The following is a 25,100-nucleotide window of genomic DNA, read 5'->3' as shown; positions in this document are numbered from 1 at the left end:
ACTTTGTGCGTGTGCGTGTGTGTGTGTGTAACGACTCAGCGCTTCATGTTGAATTGTTTATTTGTCGTGTCAAAAGTTCCAGATTTTAATTCACAGAGAAAAACATTTAAAAAAGAAACAAGAAGCTTTTGTTTTTCTGTGATTTCAACCGAACCAATCAGATTGTTTCACCTGTAGAAAACGTTTCATTTTAGCAGATTATTCCAGAACATCTATCCCCCCCCCCCCCCCCCAGGTGACGGACCGCGTCCCTTCACGCCCTCTTCATCCCACGTGCCATGAGGCAGGCGAACACCGTCATCACCATCTTGGGTTTGACCTCCACCAGGTCCTCGGGCAGCGCGTACACCCGGGCGCCGATCTTCCTCGCCATGGAGATGGCGTACCTAGAAACAGTGATGAGGGTGAGCGTGAGGACTGAGGCTTTCTGATTGGATGTTATCAGGTGCACTTCAAACTGATGCCCCGCCCCTCGTGCTTCTAGCATTTGTGTGCGTTTACTTTGCGTTGTTGAGTTTCTCGTCTTCCGTCAGGTCGTCTGCCTTCAGCAGGTCGTATCTGATGGATCCAGGCTGGATGACATCAATCAGGTCCAGAACCGGCATACTGCTGCTGACTTTACTGTCCTACACACATAACACACAGACACACACACACACACATAACACACAGACACACACAACACACACACACTCTGATGAATTCAATCCAAGTCTCACGATGAAGCTGAAAATATCTTTTCACCATATTTAGCTAAAAACATGATGAAAAGTTATGTTTTTTTCAGTTTGCCATATTTGTAAAGTGTTAAATTTACCTTTAAATCAAAATATGAAACTAATGTTCGATCTCGACGCTTGATGCTGTGAATCTGGTAAAAACGTTTCACGGTTTCAAGTAGAAACTTTCTCTTGTTTTTAGTTCAAATATCTTTGTCCTTTGAGCATCAGTTTAAAGTGTATTTGGTTTAAATGACGGATGTAACATAAGTAGAAAATGAAATGTGGAGATAAATCTGATCAAGCTGATCAGAGTGTGTGCAGCCGTCACCTTGAAGCTGGAGATCGTGGCCTTGCCGGCCTGGGACAGCGTCTCGTTGACCCAGGACACGATGGTGTCGTCGGTCACTTTCTGTCCGTCGCCCAGGTCCTCCAGGATGTTCAGGGTGTATCTGACGGAGAGACAGACCGTCAACCACACACACACTCATCTGCCGAGGGGCCCTTTAGCAAACACTGACGTTAACCACCATACTTGTTATTATACTATATATATATTATGTCTATATTATTTCTGTATTATATTATACTGTGATATATTCCTGGATCTCTGCTCTGCTGATGTTTCTTTGATTTAATTCTGTTCAGTAACGTTTCCAACAACCAAAATCTCAGCAGCCTAGTTTGGCCAGAAGGTGGAGCTACAGGACTGTTGAAGATGCAGCCCCCCCCCCCCCCCCCCAGCACCCACCCACACAACGAGATTTACACTAGAAGTACAAAGTAAACCAGTTGCCTTGGTTACCCAATTAATTAAGTTTAATTAACTAATCTAATCAACCTCAACATCCAATCTATAAAATCTTATCACCTTATATAATGAATATAACTAATGTCATTATTTGAAGAAATCTTAATATATATAAAATTGTAGTTAATATAATCAATCTGAATAACTAATCAAAATAATGTATTATAGTGACTCTAAATAACTTATAAAACTAGTCAAATTATCTAATCCTGAAATTCCTTTGTCTTTTTGGAGCCTTTTTAAAAAACCTGCCCTCAAAGATTCTTCAGGTCGTTTTTTATTTCGCTCAAAGGTGGTAAGGGATGAGTGACAGGCCAGCAGGGGGCAGCACTGAGGTGTTGTTACCTTCTCATCAGCTGCCAGAGCAGAGCGAGGGTGAGGGTTCGATTCCCAGCATTCAGGTCCTGACCCGCGATGCCAACCAGAGAGAATTTGGCCTCTTTCTTCCCGAGCTCCACTGCGTAGTTACAGTTCTCCAGCTACCAAACAAACAAATCGTTTTTAAAACCTGCAAGTTGCTCCTCAACAGTTTCCTCAGTAAACTCCTTCTGGACTCGAACATGTGACGTCCACGTTGTGTTGGTGAAACCGCGTCGTACCTTCTTCATGTTGCTGCCCAGCTTCGGGTACGGAGGCTTGTTGACTCGATCCCAGTCGACCGGAACCTTGATCTTCTCGTACAACTGGAAGATCACCATCGCGTCGTCGATATCTCTGGAACACACGTTTCAGATCACTGCTTAGGAACTACACGTGTTACTGGAGGATTCCAGTAGGGGGCACTATACACGAGTGAAGATTGAAGATCTTTGACGTTGAATTCACGTGCAGTAAGCAAACAAAAACAAAGATGGCGACACCGAGGAGATCAACATTTGGCTAACATGGAGTTCAACACAGAACAAGCGACGACACATCAAACCCGGAACACAACTCGTCTCTGAACTCTCGACCGTCTCTGTCACTAAGGACGTTTCTTGATGACCGCGTCCAGGACTCGCTGCTGCCCGACCTCTTCTGCGAGTATCGCATCTTTCGTACGCGCCTCATCATTTCTGAGGATGTTAACCCCGCCCACCAAACGATCTTGTGTACTCGCACTACGTTACATGACCTTTCCTCTAGCATGTCCCACAGTCGACTGCAGAGGGCGCTGCTGCTCAGTAAAGAGTCATTTCACCCTAAAACAAGAGAAGAAGAGCTGTGGTCGTTCTTACACGTATAAGTGGTTGACCCGCGGGTTGACGCCGAGCGAGTTCATCCAGTTCCTGAAGGTTCGCTCCTCCCTGGTCTCACCTGGAGGGAAACATCAGTCAGCGGTTCAATCACACAGGAAACACGTTAAGATCACGTGATCAGAGGTTTGTAGCAGATCAGAGTTCCTCTGAACCTTCGATGGAGCTCCAGTCGATGTCCTGGTTCTCTGGTTTCTTCAGAGCCGGGTACTTGTTGAACAGATTAGCAACGAAAGCCAAGTTCAGTTTCGGGTTTCCTCTGACGACGTCCGGCGGCATGACGAACTGCCGGCAGCCGAGCCGGTCGGCCTGGTCCAGCATGAGCTCGGCTCGCTGCAGCTCGTCCTTCTCCTGCAGGGACGACGAGGACACGGCACAACACACAGGAAAGACTCTGTTATATACTGCTTGTTTGGAGAAGGGATCAATTCTATATCATATTGTTTTCATATGTTTTGGATGATTACATATTATTATAATAATTATAATTATTAATATCATATGAGTGTGATTTCGTAGGCTCTCACCCTGAGCCCTGACGTGTCGATGGCGATGGGGGGGATTCCCTCCTCGTCTCCTTTCGGCGCCACCTGGTTTAGGAGGTTGTAGTACGCCCGCGAGTCCTGGAACAAACACACAGTTACAAAATGTTTTCACACACAACAGCTACACACTGAAGTTTAACTGAGGAAACTGTGTGTGTCTGTGTGTGTGTCTCTGTGTGTGTGAACCTTGATGTCGGAGCTGAAGTTGTTGATCTTGCTGCAGCCGGCCTCCTCCAGGTGATAGTTGGCCCAACGCAGCAGCAGCTCCTCAGGTGAGAGTTTCAACAGATCCTCCAGACTCTCTCCATCGCGCAGGAGGGCGATCAGAGCTACATACAGACACACACACACACACACACACACACACACAGGCACATACATTTATAATTAAATGAACAGAACACAAGTTATTATAAAGTCAGCGAGACTTGAAATATTCTATTCTGCGGACACACCTTCGTTCCTGCTGAGCTCGATGTCGGCAAACAGTCCGATCTTGATGACCTGCCACAGCAGACCCAGGACCAGGTGCTGCCTGCCCTCCTTCAGGTCCTCAGCTCCTATGTTGACCACGTGGCAGCCGATGGCTGAGGACGAGTTCAGAGCCAGGTTCAGGTTCTCCTGAGGAGACACCAGACGTAAAGCGGTGGAGAGGCTGTGGAGGTTTCACCGTGTTCAGATCAGACGGAGGAGGAGTCCTCACCTGGATGGTGAAGGGCGTGAGCTTCTTCTTGTTGATGGTCCTCTCGTCGATGGTGTCGGGGACAGAGAGGTTGATCATCTTACTGAGGGAAACACGTCCACGGTCAGAGACACAGAAGAACTCTGATCCTAACATCTACTGGACTCATGGTCCCTGGAGGATGAGCCTTCACACTCTGGTTCTTTGACCTTCAGGTTCTAACTTTTTGATAGATTGTGATGAAATTTAATTCAGACATTTATCTCGTTCCCGTCAGGACAAAGTGTAATAATCTTCTTCTAAAGTTTCCTCTAGCGCCATCATCAGGTCATTCTTGGAATTAGTCCAATTCTTTATGACAAAACCCCGGACGACTGTGGAAAGTGGAGTTAGTGGAATTATAAGTTTTACAACATCATTTATTATCATTATTCCAACTGTTCAAAACACAGAAGAAGTTCTGCTTCCTGTTTACGTGCTGCTCGGATGTTTCTGTTTCCTGTGGACGTCACAATGTGGAAACACGGACGACTCAGAGATATGTTTCATTCATTCAAACCCATAAAGACAAGTTTTACAAACTGTGTGAACTTCTCTACGTCACTCTGCAAAATTTAACACAAATTAAATTCATCTTTTCAGTAAAAATTGATAGTTTTTTTCCAGATAAGACGAAGCAGCTGATGTTTATATCACATTGAACGTTTTGACTTGAATCAGATTCGGTTCCATCAGCCTGAAAATCAAACGCACCAGAGAACGATTCCGTCTCCCATCGCCGTGAACAGGTCGTTGGTGCTGGGATCCATCGGCAGGACGTGTTTACAGTCCACGTCTTTCTCCAGAGCTTTATTGATCCAGTTCACGAACGCCACCTTCTCCTCCTCTGAAGGTCAGGATATAAAGTATCAGTGAATAACAGGAGATTATCTATCACCTGTTTAGATCTGTTTTTAATTTTAAATCAGAGTGCAGCTGTGTGTGTGTGTGTGTGTGTCTTTGTGTGACTGTGTGTGTGTGACTGTGTGTACCTGAGTAGGAGTGTGTGGTGCCTGACTGCTCGGACGTCCCTGCCACGTTACAGATTCCCTCCTTCTTGTTGATGACCTTCCTGAAGGTCTTGGCGACGTCGCTGCTCTTCAGGCCGTGGACGATCTGAGGTGGAACATGAGGAGCAGAGAACCTCCGTAGATTATTGTTGCTAGATAATCTCAGATTTTGTATTTGTATTAAAAACTGTCCAGATGATTAACAGTGAATATTGATCTGATTCCAGTGATGTTGTGTTTACAGCGCGTGACCTTTGACCCGTGCCCTCACCTCAGTGAACTCGCTGAAGGTCAGCTGCTCGCTGCTCTTCATCAGCTCCTGGACGATCTCTCGGACCCGGTACCCGGGCAGCGGCAGGTTGGCGGCTCTGAAGAGCTCGTTCAGCTCCTGTTTGCTGATGAAGCCGTTGTTGTCCACATCTGGAGACAGAGGTCGACAGGTCAGAGGTCGCACACTCATTTAAATAGCACAAATAAAACAACAGATTTGTGTGAGCGCTCTTGTTTTCCTCACCGATCTTTGCGAAGGCTTCTTTAAGTTCCTCCAGCTCCTCTGGAGAGATCTGCGAGGGGGCGGCCATGTTGGAACCGGAAACTGACACAAACACACAATTCGTCTTTAATTTAGAAGTTTAAATGTGAGCGAGCGACCTGAGGAGGAGGAAGTTAAATCTCCCCATTTTGATCTGTGATGCAAGCAACCGACAGCTCTCACTTCCTGTTTCTGCTGCACTTCCTGTCAGAAAGACGTGTGTGTGTGTGTGTGTGTGTGTGTGTGTGTGTGTGTGTGTGTGTGTTAATGTTGTGTAAAAAGATGTAAACACCTGCACAGCTAACTTGGACGAGTATGTGGACAGAATTCAATTCAACTTTATTTGAATGGCGCCAAATCCCAATATACATTATCTCAATGCACTTTACATAGATTAACATTTTCTAGAGAAACCCAACAGTGGATCTCACGAACAGACAAAACCACAATTTACTGAGGTCACACTTATATGATTAACAGATAACAATAATAAATCATCTATGACACAATATATATGATGAACTCTCAGATTGATTTCAGACGCACGAGACTGAGACGATTCTCTAAACATCTGTTTATCTCCAGAAGATCCAACCAGTCAGTTCACAGCTGAATATGATTCATCATCATATGATCAGTAACCAGGAGGAAGTGTGTGTGTGTGTGTGTGTGTGTGTGTGTGTGTGTGTGTGTGTGTGTGTGTGCGAAGGAGGAACACTGATGATGTTTGTTCATGTTTCTGATCAGTTTAGTTTTAATCAGTTCTCTGATGATATAAAAACAGGCTGAGACGTCATGATTGACAGCTGACACTGACTCCTGACTGGTCGAGCATGTGAATGGGCGGGTCCTCGATACCACTCGACGCTCACGACTGTTATTGACGTCATCACCTCAAGATGGAAGCGTAGATGTTTTAGCTTCGTGTGCGGAGGAAGTGGAGACGTGTAAAGATCAGAGGTCAACTTCACTGAGACATATTGTTGTGCTCTGAACTCAGGAACAGTTTGTGAACATGTTTCCTGCAGATTGACAACAACAATATTCTCTGTGTTATGTTCAGAATATAAAAATAGGAACTTGAGTTAAGAAACTGAATCTTGATTTGTTTTATGAATCAACTTCAGACAATAGATCTGGAGCTTCTCAACCTCACGTGGACGCTAACGCTCGAGCAGCAGCTCCTCGTGCTTTTTCAACGAACACTGAATTTAATCAGCTCTGATGAAACGCCGCTCGGCTGACGTCTGAGTTTCTGTTCTTCATCTCGCTGCCTCAAAGGGATTTTTTGCTTTTTGCAGTTGAAGTGAAGCTGACCACAACTTCCTTTTCAGCTCGCTGCAGAGGTTTGACTTCTCCTTCCTCCTGCAGGCCTCGCTGCCGCTCTAACTGCTCGTATCGCATTGTTGGTGCAAAGCTGCACAAAGTCAAACGACACGAAGTTAACGAACATGAGCGATGAAAGTTTTTAAGTTTGTGCATTTGACTCGGTTTGTTTGATGCAGATCTGTGAGCAGCAGAAGGTTGAGAAAACTCTTTGATTAGGAAACATCTACACAATCGTTCATGAAACAACAGTTTCTCTCTTTGTCTCTTCTTCCTCCGCCTCGACACAAACAAGAATTTAAAAGTAAGAATTGTCTCATGTTGCCGTGTTGCCTTCAGGGAACACCTGCTTGGATCAGACCTGAACTCAGATGTCTTTACCTGGGAGGTGAGGAGGCCGCTGAGCTGTGGGTATTAGTCTTCTCTCTGTCCGTGTCTCTGTCTCAGTCTGTCTCCCTCGTCTCGGTCCCTCCTTCTGGCTGCTGAGCTGATCGACAGACACCGAGGGCGACAGCTCATTTATTCAAATCTACGAGGAAGGAAGTGACATGCAACACCTCAGAAACAGGAATGACTGATGATTTGTCTTTATATGGCAATGACACAGGCTGCTGTCGGGGTGACCCCCGCACTGAAGGAGGGTCCACTTCCCATCAGTCAACTAATCTGATGACGTGATCCACTCAGTGGTCATTTATTCACAATATATAATATGATATGGTCTCTTTCAGTTTCAGCTGATGTGTTCAGATTTGTCCTGGGCTCCAGCTCCAGCTCAGAAGTAGTTTTTAAATGTAGCCTCAACACATTATTATTAACTGAGGTTAGTGTTGAGATTTTACATAAATTACACATACATCAAATATTTGTTTTTAAGGTCTTATAATTTGGCATATTTTTTCATTTATATATATTCAGTATGTGTGTGTATAGTGTTATTACTACGAGTGTTGTCATACATATATAAATGAAAGAGGATTGGATTTGAATAATCTTATGACGTAGAAGTAAAACAATTCTAATTATCTTTAATTCCATATAAGGATAAATGTGTTTAAAGTGAAATAGCAGAAGAGACGAATAATGTGGTTATTAAAGAAGTTGAGGCATTTATTTCATCTGGATTTATTAAGATTATTGTTGCTCTAAATTAATAACTTCTCCTTTTTCTTCTTCTTCTTCTGTTTATTGGCAACTGGCAAACCAGCTTCCAGGCTCATTACCGCCACCTTCTGGACGGACTGTGTAGCAGGAGATTGGCAGTAATTAATTTAAATGATTTTCCTGTTTCTCTTACATACTTGATTAGAAGATGAAGTTTATTTTGTATGTCTTTACTAACGAATTGTTTAGATTAACTGAAGTTGTAATAAATAAATAAAAGTCACGTGTCGCTGACCTATGTGTAAACAAACTCTCAGCCAATCAGAGCGATGCCTGCGGGTCAGTTGTGACGTCGTCCGTAGTGTTGTAAAGATGGCGGATCTTCATCATCATGTTCATCATCATCTGTGTTTCTGTGATTTCATGAGGTCAGTGTCTCCGGTGTGACATCCTGTGTGTCTGTCCCCGGTGTGTCCCCGGTGTCAAGGTGTCTGTCCCCGGTGTCAAGGTGTCTGTCCCCGGTGTCAAGGTGTCTGTCCCCGGTGTGACATCCTGTGTGGCTGTCCCCGGTGTGTCCCCGGTGTGAAGGTGTCTGTCCCCGGTGTCAAGGTGTCTGTCCCCGGTGTGACATCCTGTGTGTCCCCGGTGTCTGTCCCCGGTGTCTGTCCCCAGTGTGAAGGTGTCTGTCCCCGGTGTGACATCCTGTGTGTCCCCGGTGTCTGTCCCCAGTGTGAAGGTGTCTGTCCCCGGTGTGACATCCTGTGTGTCCCCGTGTGTGTCCCCGGTGTCTGTCCCCAGTGTGAAGGTGTCTGTCCCCGGTGTGACATCCTGTGTGTCCCCGTGTGTGTCCCCGGTGTGAAGGTGTCTGTCCCCGGTGTGTGTCCCCGGTGTGACATCCTGTGTATTCCCGGTGTTTGTCCCCGGTGTCTGTCCCCGGTGTCTGTCCCCGGTGTGACGGTCGTGTGTCCATCCCCCCGCAGGTTGCTGTGGTCCCTGGCGGCTCCCTGCGCCCTCCTCACCCTGGTCCTCACCCTGGTCCTCGGCCTGCTGCTGCTCGGGCTCCGCTTGTGGCTCCAGATCCGCCGGAGGAGCCGGAGGAGGAAGAGCCGGGCGGAGGGCGGCGGCGGCCCGGCGGTGGCCTTCTTCCACCCGGACTGCAGCGCCGGAGGAGGCGGGGAGCGGGTCCTGTGGAGCTCGCTGAGGGTCCTCATGTCCCGGTACAGTCTCCATCAGACACGTTACACCGGGGAATACAGTCTGTGGACAGTAGACATATACTTCAGTGTCAAAGTACATGAAAGAAGTACTGAGATACTCTACTGCAGCAACATCATAATACCACAGAGTAGAAATACTCCATCACAAGTTAAAGTACTGACACCACAGAGTAGAAATACTCCATCACAAGTTAAAGTACTGTCACCACAGAGTAGAAATACTCCATCACAAGTTAGGGTACTGATACCACAGAGTAAAAATACTCCATCACAAGTTAAAGTACTGACACCACAGAGTAAAAATACTCCATCACAAGTTAAAGTACTGACACCACAGAGTAGAAATACTCCATCACAGGTTAAAGTACTGACACCACAGAGTAAAAATACTCCATCACGGGTTAAAGTACTGACACCGCAGAGTAAAAATACTCCATCACAAGTTAAAGTACTGACACCACAGAGTAGAAATACTCCATCACAAGTTAGGGTACTGATACCACAGAGTAAAAATACTCCATCACAAGTTAAAGTACTGACACCACAGAGTAAAAATACTCCATCACAAGTTAAAGTACTGATACCAGAGAGTAAAAATACTCCATCACAAGTTAAAGTACTGATACCACAGAGTAAAAATACTCCATCACGGGTTAAAGTACTGTCACCACAGAATAAAAATACTCCATCACAAGTTAAAGTACTGACACCACAGAGTAAAAATACTCCATCACAAGTTAAAGTACTGATACCACAGAGTAAAAATACTCCATCACGGGTTAAAGTACTGTCACCACAGAGTAAAAATACTCCATCACAAGTTAAAGTACTGACACCACAGAGTAAAAATACTCCATCACAAGTTAAAGTACTGATACCACAGAGTAAAAATACTCCATCACGGGTTAAAGTACTGTCACCACAGAGTAAAAATACTCCATCACGGGTTAAAGTACTGACACCACAGAGTAAAAATACTCCATCACGGGTTAAAGTACTGACACCACAGAGTAAAAATACTCCATCACGGGTTAAAGTACTGTCACCACAGAGTAAAAATACTCCATCACAAGTTAAAGTACTGACACCACAGAGTAAAAATACTCCATCACGGGTTAAAGTACTGTCACCACAGAGTAAAAATACTCCATCACGGGTTAAAGTACTGTCACCACAGAGTAAAAATACTCCATCACAAGTTAAAGTACTGACACCACAGAGTAAAAATACTCCATCAAAAGTTAAAGTACTGTCACCACAGAGTAAAAATACTCCATCACAAGTTAAAGTACTGACACCACAGAGTAAAAATACTCCATCAAAAGTTAAAGTACTGACACCACAGAGTAAAAATACTCCATCACAGGTTAAAGTACTGACACCACAGAGTAAAAATACTCCATCACGGGTTAAAGTACTGACACCACTGAGTAAAAATACTCCATCACAGGTTAAAGTACTGACACCACAGAGTAAAAATACTCCATCACGGGTTAAAGTACTGACACCACTGAGTAAAAATACTCCATCACAGGTTAAAGTACTGACACCACAGAGTAAAAATACTCCATCACAAGTTAAAGTACTGACACCACAGAGTAAAAATACTCCATCAAAAGTTAAAGTACTGACACCACAGAGTAAAAATACTCCATCACAGGTTAAAGTACTGACACCACAGAGTAAAAATACTCCATCACGGGTTAAAGTACTGACACCACTGAGTAAAAATACTCCATCACAGGTTAAAGTACTGACACCACAGAGTAAAAATACTCCATCACGGGTTAAAGTACTGACACCACTGAGTAAAAATACTCCATCACAGGTTAAAGTACTGTCACCACAGACCGATCAGAATCTGAGCCTGAACGTGATGCTCCCGCCTCCTGATGTCACTTCCTGCTGTAAACAACGTAACCAGCTAAAAGGACCTATAACCTGAGTCCATGTTGTCCTCTGTCCTCCCAGGTTCCCTGACGTGTCCTTCGTGGTCTACGCTGCTGACCAGGGACTGACCGCTGAACAGATTCTGGAGGGAGTCCGACAGCGTTTCAATGTCACGCTGCCTCGACCAATCACCTTCACCTTCCTGCGTCACGGCGCGCTGGTGGAGGCGACCTCTTACCCTCACTTCACTCTGCTGGGCCAGAGCGCCGGCTCCCTGCTGCTCGGTGACAACAACAGGAAGAAACAGAGGGTTGCAGGAAATATGAAATCTTTATGTTTATAATGTTTCTGAGAGTTGTGTTTGTCTCTCTTTGTGTGTCTGTATGTGTGTGTGTGTGTGTTAGGCTGGGAGGCTCTGACGGCCTTTGTTCCCGACCTCTACGTGGACTCGATGGGCTTCGCCTTCACGCTGCCGATCTTCCGCTACCTCGGCGGCTGCGCGGTGGCGAGCTACGTCCACTTTCCCACCGTCAGCACGGACATGTTGTCTGTGGTCAGAGAGCAGAGCCCCAGGTAACAGCAGCGGGGAGCGTCGCTACACTTCCTGTTTACATCACATGACCAGTGGATGTGAACAGTGTTAGTTTTAAAGTGTCCGTGTAGGCGTGACCTAACCCCCGTCCTCCAATCACAGCTGAGGATTCAGGTTCCCCTCTCACACTGAAACGTCAGCCTGGTAGATGAAAACACAGTTTATAAATTTCTTCTTCTTCTTCTTCTTCTTCTTCTTCTTCTTCTTCTTCTTCTTCGTCTGTCCAGGTTCAACCCAGCCTTCCTCTCCAGGAGCCCGGTGCTGAGTGCGGTGAAGCTGGTGTACTACGGCTGCTTCGCTCTGCTCTACGGTCTGGCCGGCTCCTGCAGCCACGTCATCATGGTGAACTCCACCTGGACACTGGGACACATCCTGGCCCTGTGGCGCTCTCCCAGCCGGACCACCGTCGTCTACCCGCCCTGCGACATCCGGGCTTTCCTGGACGTACCGCTGGAGGACGAGGTGGAGGAGGGCTGGGTGGAGCTGGGGGAGGAGCTGGTGAGTGGAGAGGAGGAGGGGGGGGGGAGGAAGTGTCAGTCTGTGGTGTCAGTGGCTCAGTTCCGGCCGGAGAAGGACCACAGGCTGCAGATCCAAGCGTTTAGCAAACTGTTGGACAGGAAAGGGGAGGGGCCTGGGGGCAGGGAGTCCTTGCGGCTCGTGCTGATTGGTGGATGCAGGAACCAGGAGGACGAGGACAGGGTGCTGATGCTGCGGGGGTTCTGTGAGGAGCTGGGCGTGTCCGACCGGGTCGACTTCAAACTGAACGTCCCGTTTGAGGAGCTGCAGCGGGAGCTGGTGAGCGCCACCATCGGCCTGCACACCATGTGGAACCAGCACTTCGGCATCGGTGAGAATCGAACCCGTGATCCTCAAAAATCACAACAGTGAACCAGACCCAGGATTCTGAGATTGTTAAAAACTAAAACAAATAATTGGTCGACTTTGTTACAAATTGACATATGAATGAACTTATCTAGAATATTACCAGTGACCTGGATCTTTTCAGTTTTCCATCCAACACAAGTATAAATAAGATGTTGACACGTTAACAAGCACAAAAACAACAAAGACAAGTTGTTCTTTAAGACGGACGGACGACTTGGCCGCTCCCAAAAGTGAAGCCCAAGTGTTTGGATCGCCCCCTGGTGGCTGGCTGCAGTGAAGGTCACTTTAGGTGGTTCACACACTGACGTATGTTCAAGGGTTCATGTTTCTGATAATTAGTTATTTGAACATATAAAATGTGCTGTGAGTCTAAATCATGTTTGACCTTTGACCTTTGTATTGTGAGGTCAGGACTGTCGATCTGATTCCGTCCCTCTGTCCTCAGGTGTGGTGGAGTGCATGGCTGCAGGCACCATTGTTCTCGCCCACAAGTCCGGAGGTCCACAGCTGGACATAGTGGTCCCGTACGAGGGTGGACAGACGGGGTTCCTGGCCGACAGCGAGGACAGCTATGCCGCCGCCATGGAGACCATCCTGGCGCTGTCCCCAGCAGACAAACTGGAGATCCGGCGAAACGCCCGGCGCTCGGTGGAGCGCTTCTCCAACCGGGAGTTTGAGGCTTGTTTCCTCGCTGCTATGGAGCCTCTGCTGAGTAAACTGGAGTGATGAGGAGGAGCCGACGTGGCCTGTTGGTGTCTACTGGTGTCCACTGGTGTCCACTGGTGTCCACTGGTGTCCACCAAGGGGCAGCTCTTCATTTGTTCTGCTTCTTAGGGTGAGGATTCAAACAGACCAGGCTTCCAACTCTGGCAATAAACTTTGACATGTTGTCTCATCCCCATTAAAACAAATAGAAAAGGACGTTGACATGTTAAGACGAGTCTCTGCTGGACACTCGGAGATTAAACTTCTGATCCACTGTGATAAGTTAACAGAAATCAGAACCACACAGGACGTCAGCAGTGAAACACGACGATCAGAGACGATGGAATTCAACCAGCAGCCTTGAAAAGCACTTAGTGAAGTCAAGTGATTGTTTTGGTTCGTCACTCTCTGCTGATTGGTTAACACAGGGGTCTTCAACGTCTTTCAGGCCAAGGACCCCCAAACTGGTGGAGAGATGGAGCAGGGACCCCTACTATATATATATTGTATAAAATTGTGTTTTATATTAAACTGGGCCTAGTGCCATGTATAAACATAGCTACCCTGTTATTGTGCATTCAATACTAAGCTATATTAAATTGGTTCGAGAATAATAAAAAAATTGTCTAATCAACCAAAGATTTCGCGACCCCACTGCAGTACCTCCGCGGACCCCTAGGGGGTTAACAGGTCCTCAGGTGAAGTTCAGGCTTCACTGACGTGAGAGTCTTGTTTTAAAGTCACTGTGAATAATCAGTCGACTGAAAGAGCAGCTGTGCTAATAAATGATGGATTATTTAAACCTGCTCCATGTTAGCAGACGGGACACGGACCAAATTAGACATTAAATAAATGTTTGTAAAGATGCTCCTGATTGGTTGAGAATGTGTATGGGAGGGACCTCGATACCCCGGCTCCACCCCACGATCAATAGAGCGCTGGCACCGACTGCAAATGATGTCATAACCACAAGATGGCAGCGTTTGTATCTGAGATATTTTAGCTGCGTTTTCTGAGGAAGTGGAAACATCTAGTCTCACATTATACTTTTTTTTTACACTTGTAAAAACACATGTATTGACATCATTGCTGCATTATACCAACAAAGAAAATAATGGATAATTATTGATTAAATAATTTAACATTATAATCAGTAGCAGCTTTATTGTGTAGGAGATTGAGATTGTTGTCGGGTGATGGAGAAACTGAGTAATGTGTTAATTATAAGAAGCTTTATTTTGCAGGAGCCGTTACTACTGATGTTCTCGTTTCACTGAGAATAAGAAATCATGCAAAAATACTGTAATAATTATACACAACTAGAACTAGATGAACTAGTTAGCTGCAGAGTCATTTGAATTAAGGCTTAGTTAGAGTTTAAACTCTGAGAATCAATAATTTTACATTTACTGTGACTCATCATATTTAAAATATATTCAAACATATTCCAAACACATCAATGAGAAACTGTGAAGACTTGTTTATTCTGCCTGGACGTACGAAAAGTGCTGCGTCCATTTCAAAGCATGAAGCCGTCACTGCTCACGTACTCCCACGTGTGCTTTGCATTAGCATGGTTGTTAAGCAAAACATCCACTAGAGGGCAGAGCCGAGTGTCTGACCACACCAAGCGTTTTAACTTATCATCCTCAAAGCATTTGGTTATTGTTAAAATGTCTTTGTATCTTATGGTTGTTTCGTATAAACTATCTGCGACACTGCCCCCTCAGCATGTCGGTGGTACTGCGTCTGTTTCCTCAGTAATGAGCCTTTACACATTCCTTCATCACAACACACACACACACACACACACACACACACACACACACACACACACACACACACACACACACACACACACACACACACACACACACACACACACACACACACACACACTAATTATGATTGATGAATGAGCAGCTGCTTCAGGAAACCTTTGACTGGAAACCAAATCTTTTTGAGTTGTTTACAGATTGATGTGTCAGCAGGAAGCAGCTGAGCGCTGGTGTTCATCAGGATGTGAAATCCTCTTTCACAACCACTTGAGTGCGCTTGTCTGAGGCTGTGTATCTACAGACGTGTGATCGTTCTCCTGGGACTCAGGGACTCAGGTTCTCTGGGCTCGGACAAAACGACTTGTTGAGGGTCTGCTGCACTCGCTGCAGACCCGTCCTCGCCATCCTCCTTCCCATCGTCCCCCACTGTCTCTGAGCCGTCAGTCCCGTCCGAGCTCCCGTCCTCCATGACGAACAGGTTGTTCATGGAGTCGGCCACCGCTTCTCTCAGTTCGTCCTCCGACTCCTCAAAGTTCCTGAGGAAATGAAATCACAGATGAAACTGAGAAAAAAGTCCAGATCGTGGGTTCTTCACCTTTCAGAAGGTCCGAGACTCAGTGAAGCTGCTGAATCAATGAATCAATGAATCAATGAATCAAAGAATCAATGAATCAATGAATCCTGTTCGTTGAACTATTCAATCAACAACCGATTCTTTTTGGTGTTTCAATTATAGTTTAATTGACTTTTTGATCAATTGATCAATTATCAGCTCTTCTCTCTGGATGTGAAAGAAAAGAGACGTAAACGTTGACTCACGTGTCTTCGTCGTCTGACCTCGGCTCCAGTCGCTCTTCATCCATCTCCACATCAGAGTCCTCCTCCTCTTCCTCCTCCTCCTCCTGCTTCTCTTCTGTTTCTTCCTCTCTCTTCTCCTCCTCTTCTTCAGCCTCTGGCTCTAGATCTGAGATTACAGAATCCTCAGTGTGACTTCACGTTAATAAATCTGATTAAACATCTTCACTTTGTCCTGTTGCACTCGTGAAGTCCCTGATGTGAGCGGCGTCTCACCGGTGGTCACTGAGTCCAGAGTGGACGAAGCAAGTTCAGCCTGACTGAGAGCGTTCAGCAGCGTGGTGGGGGGGGCGTCTACCCACTGTCTGTGACCCTCTGCCTCCTCACCTGGGGACAAGAGGTCAAGAGGTCAAAGAAGAGATGAATATTAGTGGAGATGATGTCAGTATGGTGATTAACATTGACTCAGTAGTTTGTACCTTCGTTAGTTTCAGTATCGTAGTCGGAGTGGACGTCCATGTTGGCGAGTGCGTCCAGCAGAGTCTGCGGTGTCCTCAAACTCCACCCCCTTCTTTTCTCCAACCAATCCTTGAGCTTCAACTCCTCCCCCGCCTGGAAGCTCAGGGTCTGGTTCAGTGGGTCGACGCCCTCTTTCTCCTCGTCATCTAACGGAATCTCAAACATGATTCCCTTCTGCAGAAACAAAAGGTTCATCTTCCTCTGCTCTGATTGGTCGGCTGCTCATGTTTCCTTCGTCAGCAGATCTCAGTCTCACCTTGTCTCTGGGATGTCCCTGCAGAGCTCTGCTCTCGTCTCTCACTTGCCTCAGAGCTGCTTCCATGTCCTGCAGCAGCGACACGTGATGAGCAGATGAGTGTAGTTCATGTTATTTAACACATGCGTGTGAAGGAGCTGATTTACCTGTAGAGCAGCTTCCTGCTGCTCTGTGCCGGCTGCTCCAGCTTCTCTGGCTTTCTCCACCACGAAGGTTCCATGTTTCTGTTGTGAATGAGACTGAAGAAAAGAACCATGACATCAGAGGAAGTACTGGAGTCAAGCAGAGAGAGAGAGAGAGAGAGAGATAGAGAGAGAGAGAGAGAGAGAGAGAGAGAGACAGAGAGAGAGAGAACCTCAGCTTCAGCTCTTCGTCTCATCTGTTTCATCTCCTGGTGATACTGCTGCCTGATGACATCCAACTGACGCAGGTACTCCTACACACACACAGACACACACACACACACACACACACACACACACACATAACACACATCCTGAAGTGTAAAGACAGAGAATTTTCACCAACCACACAAAGGTTCAAATCAGCTCGGACAGTAAAGGGACTCAGGATCAGGATGATGTCACGTGTCTCACCTGTTGTCCTTCCTGTCTTCTGTCCTGAGGTGTGTGTTGGTGCTCGGCTCGTCCCACGTCCCGCTCCCGACCTCCAGGCCTCCTTTTGTGCTCGGCTGTGCACGGACGCAGACCCTGTGAGTCGCAGAGGAAAGGTCAAGGGTCAGAGGCTGTAGAGCTCTGACTGTCAGTAACAAGGTGTGTGTTTGTGTGTGTGTGTGTTTGTGTGTGTGTGTGTGTGTGAGCTTCTTCTCACCAGCTGCTTCTCTGCTCTCAGCTTGTACTGGTTTGCCTCCAGTCTCCTCTGCAGGTATTCATGACGAGCTGCTGCCACACTGGGGAACAAACAGTTGTTAGCTTTAGCTTAGCACAAACACCCAGTTTTACATTTATAAAATCCTGTCACTCACAGCTGATACGGCTCCGCAGGACGAGGGGCGTGGTCTTCACACGGCTGCTCCCTATCAGGAGGAAGGACGTCCTCCTCGCTCTTCCTCTGGAGGACGTCCAGCTGAGCGTGGTACAGCTGGTAGTGACCGACAGGCTCCTTGAACCTGCAGCAGTGACACGTACACGACAGTACATATGTGTGCACACACACAGCACACACACGTGCACACACACAGCACACACACAGCACACACACGTGCACACACACAGCACACTCTGTTGTGATGATGTCAGTGATCTTCAGTGTTGCCATAGTTACTTTGAAAAAGTAACTTAGTTACTTTACAAGTCACTTGATTTTAAAAGTAACTAAGTTAGATTACAAGTTACTTGATTTTAAAAGTAACTAAGTTAGATTACAAGTTACTTTATTAGTTACATTCAGCAGCTGCCGACAACACCCCCGCCGCCTCAACATAAAAATGACAACCGGTTTTGCCAACACTAACTTTATTAGACACAGCCGGAGGTCCCCCCCCCCCCCCCCCCCCCCCCCGCGCGAACGGAGGGTTCCCCCAACGGGCGCTGTAGCTGAGGTGATCTGACGGGACCGACACGCGTCCAGAGTCGCTGCCGCCGACCGCCGTACCCGGTCCCCTCCAACCGGTCCCCGCCTTCCGCAGCGCCGACGGACACCGCCCCGCGGCATACTAGAAGGAAAGCCCCCGCACCGCGGACGAGCACCTCCCCCCCTAAAAAAACGCCGAGGAGTGCCGCACACCGAGCCTCCGGCGGCGTGGTGAGGAGGGCGACGGGCCGACTGCTCCCCCAGCCGCAGGACGTGCCCAGCGGGCTAACCACAAATACCGAAATAGTAACGCAAGGTGACTTGGACAAGTAACTTTAAGCTGATTACTGGTTTGGAAATAGTTACGCGTTAGATTACTCGCTACTGAAAAAAGTGGTCAGATTAGAGTAACGCGTTACTAAGTAGCGCGTTACCGGCATCACTGGTGATCTTCTCACTCACCTCTGGTTGTGCTGCTCTGTGACGTCGCTCTCTGCCGCTGGTTGTGCTGCTCTTTGATGAAGAGGCTGTGATCAATAATCAATAATACTGTTTATTGATATGGTTTCTTTAAGATCACTTTTACTGCTGGCCTCTGTGCTGTCGAAGTCAAAATATCTAAATATGAGATAAAAATTAAAAGAAACATGTTCCTACTGTATATCTACCAGTTATTATTGATTCTTACTCTGTGGTAGGCGGGTGTCTCGGCTCTGAGTGGGACCCTCCAGTCGGGCCTGGCAGGTGGCCCCCCCGGGCCCCGGGCCCCCGGCCTCTCGGCTCCTCTCCGCCTCTGGACCTTCTCTGGACAACAGGAGAGTCTCAGGTTAGATTGGTACCAGAGGCAGTGATGTTAGGAAGCGACCACTGGGTGGCGCCAGAATCCACATTCAACACGGTGCTGAGGTCTTCACTGAACAAAGGTTTGTGTGAAGTCAGTGCCTCGACCTTTGAGCAGCGTCAGGAAGGTGAAGTGAGTCAGTTCCACCAAATGACCTGTTCCTTTCTCTAACAACACACTGAGCCGTGCAGAGAGAAGATCCTGATCCACTCCATCGGGGAGGAGCCGCTGGGTGTTCCTAATAAAGTGAGTCGTGTGTGATGTCACCTGCTGCTCTGGTTCTGGCTGCTCGTGATGCTGCTGCTCTGTTCTGATGGAGCATCGAGTGACTGAACTCCTGCTGCATCACCTGCACACACACAGACACACACACACACACACACACACACACACACACACACACAGTGTAGTATAGATCTTTAATGTGTAGATTTGGAACATGCTGATGTTTGGTCTGTTGACTGTTTCTCAGTCAGCCAATCAGATCCCTCTACCTGTGGATCCAGGTGTTTGCTGATGTGCTTCTCCAGGAAAGGACGAGCGAGGACAGAGCTGACCGAGGGACGGTCTCTGGGGTTCACCTGTATATTATCAAATCTAAATGGTCAGTGAACATCACAGATCATCTCAAAGTGTGAGTGTTAGTGAACTATTGTCAGGTTTTTGTAAAAGCACATCTTAAAGTCTAGAGGCTCTGAGACACAACTCATCAGTGAAGAGTCGGTTCCTGTGAGAGTTTGTGTTTTAATCAGTCGACACTAACACAATGGAGCTTCCTCCTTTTCAGCCAGGACACGATTTCCTGAACAGCTGCTTTCACACTTTCCTGTATTTCTGCCGAGTCACGACAAACCCTGACTGTGAGGTCGATCAGTCCAGTGGTTCCAGCCTGAAGGTCACCAGGGACATCCCACCTCTTCGATTTGATCATTTAATGCAGTCATGTGAGGGCTTTGGTTAAACAGCTGTTTCTAACTGATCCAGGTTCAGCTACACAACCTGCTGTTTCTATTTCCAGCTCACGTCCACACAGGCTTTAGGGTCTGACCTTGAAGAGTTGGGTGACCAGCAGGCGGAGGTCGTAGGAGTAGCGGCTGGGAACTGGGCTGTAGCGCCCCCTGCAGATCTTACTGACCAGCTGTCGCAAACTGCTGCCCTCAAACTGCAGGAGGAGACGAGTAGAGACGACCAGTCGAGTTAACACAGTGTGAAGAAACATGTTCTGATACTTTCAGTTTCATAATGAGTGTTATGAGTGAGAGACGTTCATCATGACGTCTCAGCTCGTTCAAACCAAACTGATCAGAAACACTTCAGTGAGACAAGAACGACCTGAAGGACAGAACCCGTCTCTGACCAACTTTTATTGTTTAGTTTGGTCCATGTCCCATCTGCTAACATGGAGGAGGAGCGGTTCACAACCTGTGCTGCAGCCAGCCACCAGGGGGAGATAGAGACACCTTGGCTTCACTTTTGGGAGCTTTCTTTACTCCAGCTGTGTGTGTGTGTGTGTGTGTGTGTGTGTGTGTGTGTGTGTGTGTGTGTGTGTGTGTGTGTGTGTGTGTGTGTGTGAGTGTGTGTGTGTGTATGTGTGTGTGTGTGGTGCAGCTCACTGGATGCCTCAGGGTGCAGAGTTCATACAGGACACAGCCCAGAGACCAGATATCCCTGCAGAGAGGACACACACAGACAGACACACACACACACAGACAGACAGACAGACAGACACACACACACACACACACACACACTGTAAGAAGCTTGTCTTAGGGAACATGTTGTGTAGCGCGACTCGTCTCTTGCAGTTGTTGTTGAAACAGGAAGCTGCGGCAGACCTTCATTTTTGTCTGTCATAAACAAGAGGAACAAAGTCATGATGTCAGGCTGCAGGGACGTGAAGCAGCCAATCAGAGCCCAGTTGGCGTCTGCGGTCTTTGGCCAGCTACCAAGTGTGTGCATGTGTGTGTGCACGTGTGTGTAACCGCTTCCTCTTCTCCTGCTTTGTGGGGTCCTGTTCAAGTGTCAGTGTTGACACTTGTTTGTCTCGTCTTGTTTGAGTCTAGTTGTCGAGTTTAGAATTAAATCTAATTTAGGTCGAGGTCGAGTTTGACTCTCGTGAAAAATAGAAACAATCGTTTCTTTGTGAAGTCACTCTGAGCTCAGCTGAATCAGAACCAGTCTGCAGGAGACCCCAGCAGAGACGATTAGACAAGTGTGTGTGTGTGGACCACATTTCCTGTTAGTGTGTTTGCATGTTGTTCAATTTACTTTGTTAAATAAAGATGGACGGCAAATCCCCACTTCCTCCATCATCCAGAAATAGAGTCCAACGATCTCAGATCTGAACGCTGCTGCGTTGAGGAGTCAGAAACCAACTTCAACAAACTTAATGTCTACTTTGGTCCATGTCCCTTCTGCTAACATGGAGGAGGAGGGTTCATGACCTATACTGCAGCCAGCCACCAGGGGGGGATCTACATGGTTTGGCTTCACTTTTGGGAGCTGTCACATTGTGTTTAGTGTCGGCCTGTCGTGTGAGGATCGTACGTCTTGTTGTTGTACGGCCGACTCTCGCAGATCTCTGGTGAGATGTAGGACGGCGTCCCGACACACGTCCTGGCGAGCTCCATGGTGCTGCACAGACACAGGGCACAGGGTTATTTAGGTTTCTTAGTTTATTTACTTCACTCAAATATGTCTCATGTTTTTGGAAACACACACATGCATCGTGTGGTTTGTCTTCATGTCATCGTGAGCTCAGTTTGCTTCTGTCCACAACCTGATGTTTGCACGTCCGGCTCGACAGTTTGTGGAATGATAATCACTTGTTTGGAGTTGTGTTAGAGTGACAGCTGCACTGTGTGTGTGTGTGTGTGTGTGTGCATGACACTGACTTACTTATTCAACATTCTTGCGATTCCAAAGTCGCCCAGCTTCGCTTTCATCCCTCCGTTGGACAGAAAGATGTTCTGGTGCAGAGGGACAGACGGGACTGAGAGCTGGTCTGTTCCAACACAAACAGTGACTGTGCATGTCTCATGTGTGTGTCTGTGTGTTATCAGATATGACTGATGAAAGACAGTGATGTCTGTGAACGCTCTGGGGTCAGTTATTCTGGGAGCTGGGACACAGCGAGCTCTTTGTTCAGCTGTGGACGTCTCCTCCACTCCGTCATGAAAACACTTTGCAGGAGCTTTTTATTTTGAATATCAAACTTCAGCCCCGACAGCTCAGAGAGAACGTATGTAATATTTAATTTTATATATTTAATACGACATTAACTTCTAGTGGACAAAGTTGTAGCTGCTCAGACCAGAACCAGTGGGTTAGAGTGTGAGACGATACCTGAGTCTTCACGTCTCTGTGGAGAATCTTCCTGTCGTGAATGTGTTTGAGGCCCAAACAGATCTGAGTGAACCAGCTGAGGATCTGAGGAGCACACAGGCCAGTTTACTGTGTGTGTGTGTGTGTGTGTGTGTGTGTGTGTGTGTGTGTGTGTGTGTATGCCTGCCTGCTCCTCAGTGAAGCTGACTCCTCTCTGCATGTTGATCTTCTTCATCAGATCTCCTCCGTCACAATACTCCATAACGATGTACAGGCTTCCTCTCTCTACACACAGGAAGCAGAAGATGGTCACGCACATGAGAACAACATGACAACAACATGACAACAACATGAGAACAACATGAGAACAACATGACAACAACATGACAACAACATGAGAACAACACGAGACGTGCGATGCCGTGTTCCCTCACCTTGAAATGAGGCAGAGAAGGACACGATGTTGGGGTGTCTCATCTCCGACAGCAGCGTCCCCTCTTTCCTGGACGCTTCCTGTTCCCTGGGGGACATCTGAGCAGTGGACGCAGACAGAACGTGGACATGAACAAACAGCTGGTTAACAACGGGTTCATCTAAATCTGAGGCTTCATGTTCTTCAATCTGTGTGAACCGTCAGGAACACCTGGAGGGACAGAAACTGCACATTCAGCAAAACCTCCAATAAGAACGATACTTCTTGTTTTATGATTTTCTACTTGTTAATATTTCATGAACTGATCAAACCATGGACACGTGTGCAGTGAGTCGGGTGGAGGAGCGGCGGGTGCGTTACCTTCCGGAGGTCGATCTGTTTGACCACACACTGTCTGTCTCCACCCCTCTCTCGGACCAGGAAGGCTTTTCCAAACGCACCCTCTCCGATCTGACGGACGACCTCATAGTTGTTCATCACCTGAAGAGACACAGAGGGGAAGGTTTGTTTGAGACGAGGTCATCTTAATGAGACACATGAGACACATGAGACACATGAGACACATGTCTGCTGTCTCATGAATCCACCTGATTGGCCCACTACCCTCAGCTGCACCAATCACTGTCCCTGGTTCAGCTTCTCTCTGAGCCTCCTGCATATCACTTTTTATTTATAGCTTCTAATAATATTGCCTTCTCTCTCTATATATATATAATATTGTATTGTTTTGAATTACTGTATTGAAAATGAAATATCCGTTTGCAATTGATGATTAAAGAAAATGATGATTCAAAATTAAACATGTAAATATTTAAAATAGCAGCTAAAGACAGTGACTTCCAGACGGAGCCTAAGTGCTTTTCAAAATAATATTCTGATGAGTTAACGACTGGTCTCAACTTCCAACCAATCAATCAATCAATCAATCAATACATCAATCAATCAATCAATCAATCAATACATCAATCAATCAATACATCAATCAATCAATCAATCACATGTTAGCCGTCTCATATTCCCAGTTTGTCTCACAGATGTTAACAAGGATCAACTTCCTGTTCTTAACTCGAGTCAAACTGAAACTCAGGAGCAGACGGAGGAGCAGACGAAGGAGCAGACGAAGGAGCAGATGATGGAGCAGATGGAGGAGCAGACGAAGGAGCAGACGGAGGAGCAGATGATGGAGCAGATGGAGGAGCAGACGAAGGAGCAGACGGAGGAGCAGACGAAGAAGCAGACGGAGGAGCAGACGATGGAGCAGATGGAGGAGCAGACGAAGGAGCAGACGGAGGAGCAGACGAAGAAGCAGACGGAGGAGCAGACGAAGGAGCAGACGGAGGAGCAGACGAAGAAGCAGACGGAGGAGCAGACGAAGAAGCAGACGGAGGAGCAGATGGAGGAGCAGACGAAGGAGCAGACGGAGGAGCAGACGAAGAAGCAGACGGAGGAGCAGACGGAGGAGCAGACGGAGGAGCAGCTCCTGTCAGTGACGGTCTGTCATTAAACAGCTCAGGGATGTGAACAAAGTGAAACTTCAGAAACTTCAAATCTTTATTAATTTTCTTCTTCAACAGCGACACGCGGCCAGGAGCCCGTCACCATGGAGACGGGAACACACCGGCTCGCTCCCTGTTAGCTTCCGGTTAGCATCCAGTTAGCATGCTAACCGGAAGCTCGCGGGATAAAACGGTGAATGTTCGTGTTTGTGATCAAAGTTTTACTCACACGTCACAGAGTGGAGGTGAAGGTCAGAGGTCAGAGGTCACACAGAGCAGCAGCGCACAGGTTCGATCCCCGCACTGTCCGGAAACACACTACAGGTGTTTGACAAGCGGACAGACACACCGCAGGGCATGATGGGACATCATTATTATTATTTCAAATAACTAAACCAGCGATTTTTTACTTTGTAAAACAGGAAGAGTGAGTTTCTTTAGAAAGGACAGAGGTTAAGAAAATATAACATAACTAATAACTTAGTCATAATTATTATTTGACCAGACTGTCCGTTTCATTCGTATTTAATTTGAAACAGAAACACATGATCAGCTCATTTAACATTAGTTTCTAATGTTGCTCCTGCTAATAAAGTTTTAGTTTTGTTATTACTTTTGTTGAGTTAAGAACAGAAGTTCTGAGACAAACTGGGAATATGAGACTAATAACATGTGATGATTGATTACATCATTCATTATGTTTTATTTAATGTGGCTGATCACATCCACTCAGGTAAGCAATGTCACTCAACTGAGGGCCAGATGTTCCTCCTGAGGTCCAGATGTTCAAGTTGAGGACCAGTTGTTCCACCTGAGGACCAGATGTTCAAGTT

The 25,100-nt window shown here is 46.8% G+C and overlaps 3 protein-coding genes and 1 long non-coding RNA gene across 7 annotated transcripts; 2 read left to right on the top strand and 2 right to left on the bottom strand.

Moving 5' to 3' along the window:
• Window positions 1-42: 42 nt before the first annotated feature.
• Window positions 43-7,515, bottom strand: lcp1 (lymphocyte cytosolic protein 1 (L-plastin)). Its single transcript, XM_053439776.1, has 16 exons — window positions 7,281-7,515; window positions 5,556-5,636; window positions 5,313-5,461; window positions 5,024-5,147; window positions 4,746-4,878; window positions 4,014-4,095; window positions 3,766-3,931; window positions 3,497-3,639; window positions 3,293-3,388; window positions 2,921-3,116; window positions 2,748-2,826; window positions 2,130-2,244; window positions 1,876-2,009; window positions 1,051-1,171; window positions 502-626; window positions 43-386 (listed from the first exon to the last, which is right to left on the bottom strand). The coding sequence occupies exons 2-16, from the start codon at window positions 5,620-5,622 to the stop codon at window positions 254-256; spliced, it is 1,863 nt and encodes a 620-aa protein (XP_053295751.1). The 5' UTR covers window positions 5,623-5,636; window positions 7,281-7,515; the 3' UTR covers window positions 43-253.
• Window positions 7,498-15,135, top strand: LOC128455562 (GDP-Man:Man(3)GlcNAc(2)-PP-Dol alpha-1,2-mannosyltransferase). Its single transcript, XM_053439229.1, has 6 exons — window positions 7,498-7,540; window positions 8,533-9,220; window positions 11,192-11,394; window positions 11,515-11,683; window positions 11,930-12,549; window positions 13,033-15,135. Exons 1-6 carry the CDS (start codon window positions 7,498-7,500, stop codon window positions 13,311-13,313), a joined length of 2,004 nt encoding a protein of 667 aa, XP_053295204.1. The 3' UTR covers window positions 13,314-15,135.
• LOC128455853 (serine/threonine-protein kinase Nek5) lies at window positions 14,758-25,054 on the bottom strand. 3 transcript variants are annotated; one of them, XM_053439773.1, is made up of 23 exons: window positions 24,497-25,054; window positions 23,132-23,251; window positions 22,773-22,869; window positions 22,526-22,623; window positions 22,360-22,443; window positions 21,913-21,983; window positions 21,562-21,648; window positions 20,628-20,682; window positions 20,063-20,176; window positions 19,509-19,595; window positions 19,282-19,363; window positions 18,862-18,977; window positions 18,636-18,700; window positions 17,626-17,769; window positions 17,472-17,550; window positions 17,237-17,350; window positions 16,996-17,076; window positions 16,787-16,879; window positions 16,641-16,709; window positions 16,345-16,558; window positions 16,142-16,252; window positions 15,890-16,034; window positions 14,758-15,606 (listed from the first exon to the last, which is right to left on the bottom strand). In XM_053439773.1, exons 2-23 carry the CDS (start codon window positions 23,246-23,248, stop codon window positions 15,366-15,368), a joined length of 2,364 nt encoding a protein of 787 aa, XP_053295748.1. In that variant the 5' UTR covers window positions 23,249-23,251; window positions 24,497-25,054; the 3' UTR covers window positions 14,758-15,365. The 3 variants fall into 3 exon arrangements, with proteins under 3 accessions (XP_053295748.1, XP_053295749.1, XP_053295750.1); XM_053439774.1 differs by lacking the exon at window positions 20,063-20,176; XM_053439775.1 differs by lacking the exon at window positions 24,497-25,054 and having other exon boundaries at window positions 22,773-22,981.
• On the top strand, window positions 19,103-23,657 carry LOC128455865 (uncharacterized). Of its 2 annotated transcripts, none has more exons than XR_008341769.1 (3): window positions 19,103-19,260; window positions 19,487-19,618; window positions 22,634-23,657. It is a non-coding gene; the product is annotated as an uncharacterized LOC128455865 (long non-coding RNA). The 2 variants fall into 2 exon arrangements; XR_008341768.1 differs by having other exon boundaries at window positions 19,487-19,648.
• Window positions 25,055-25,100: the final 46 nt, after the last annotated feature.

This window comes from Pleuronectes platessa, chromosome 14 (assembly GCF_947347685.1).
Source record: "Pleuronectes platessa chromosome 14, fPlePla1.1, whole genome shotgun sequence".
NCBI lineage: Eukaryota > Metazoa > Chordata > Actinopteri > Pleuronectiformes > Pleuronectidae > Pleuronectes > Pleuronectes platessa.
This window is presented reverse-complemented; position numbering and strand designations above follow the sequence as displayed.

Bases quoted from the DNA above. Each gene is read 5' to 3' on its own strand.
- lcp1 (XM_053439776.1), bottom strand. From the start codon at position 5,622: ATGGCCGCCCCCTCGCAGATCTCTCCAGAGGAGCTGGAGGAACTTAAA. The intron at 4,096-4,745 runs GTGCGTTTGATT...TGTTTCCCTCAG, and splicing joins GGAGACGGAATCGTTCTCTG to TAAGATGATCAACCTCTCTG. The intron at 387-501 runs GTAAACGCACAC...CACTGTTTCTAG, and splicing joins GAGAAACTCAACAACGCAAA to GTACGCCATCTCCATGGCGA.
- LOC128455562 (XM_053439229.1), top strand. From the start codon at position 7,498: ATGACACAGGCTGCTGTCGGGGTGACCCCCGCACTGAAGGAGG. The intron at 9,221-11,191 runs GTACAGTCTCCA...CTGTCCTCCCAG, and splicing joins CTGAGGGTCCTCATGTCCCG to GTTCCCTGACGTGTCCTTCG. The intron at 12,550-13,032 runs GTGAGAATCGAA...CTCTGTCCTCAG, and splicing joins GAACCAGCACTTCGGCATCG to GTGTGGTGGAGTGCATGGCT.
- LOC128455853 (XM_053439773.1), bottom strand. From the start codon at position 23,248: ATGAACAACTATGAGGTCGTCCGTCAGATCGGAGAGGGTGCGTTTGGA. The intron at 22,444-22,525 runs GCAGGCATACAC...TGTGCTCCTCAG, and splicing joins TCAGCTTCACTGAGGAGCAG to ATCCTCAGCTGGTTCACTCA. The intron at 17,770-18,635 runs GTGAGTGAGAAG...TCACTGCTGCAG, and splicing joins ACAGAGCAGCACAACCAGAG to GTTCAAGGAGCCTGTCGGTC.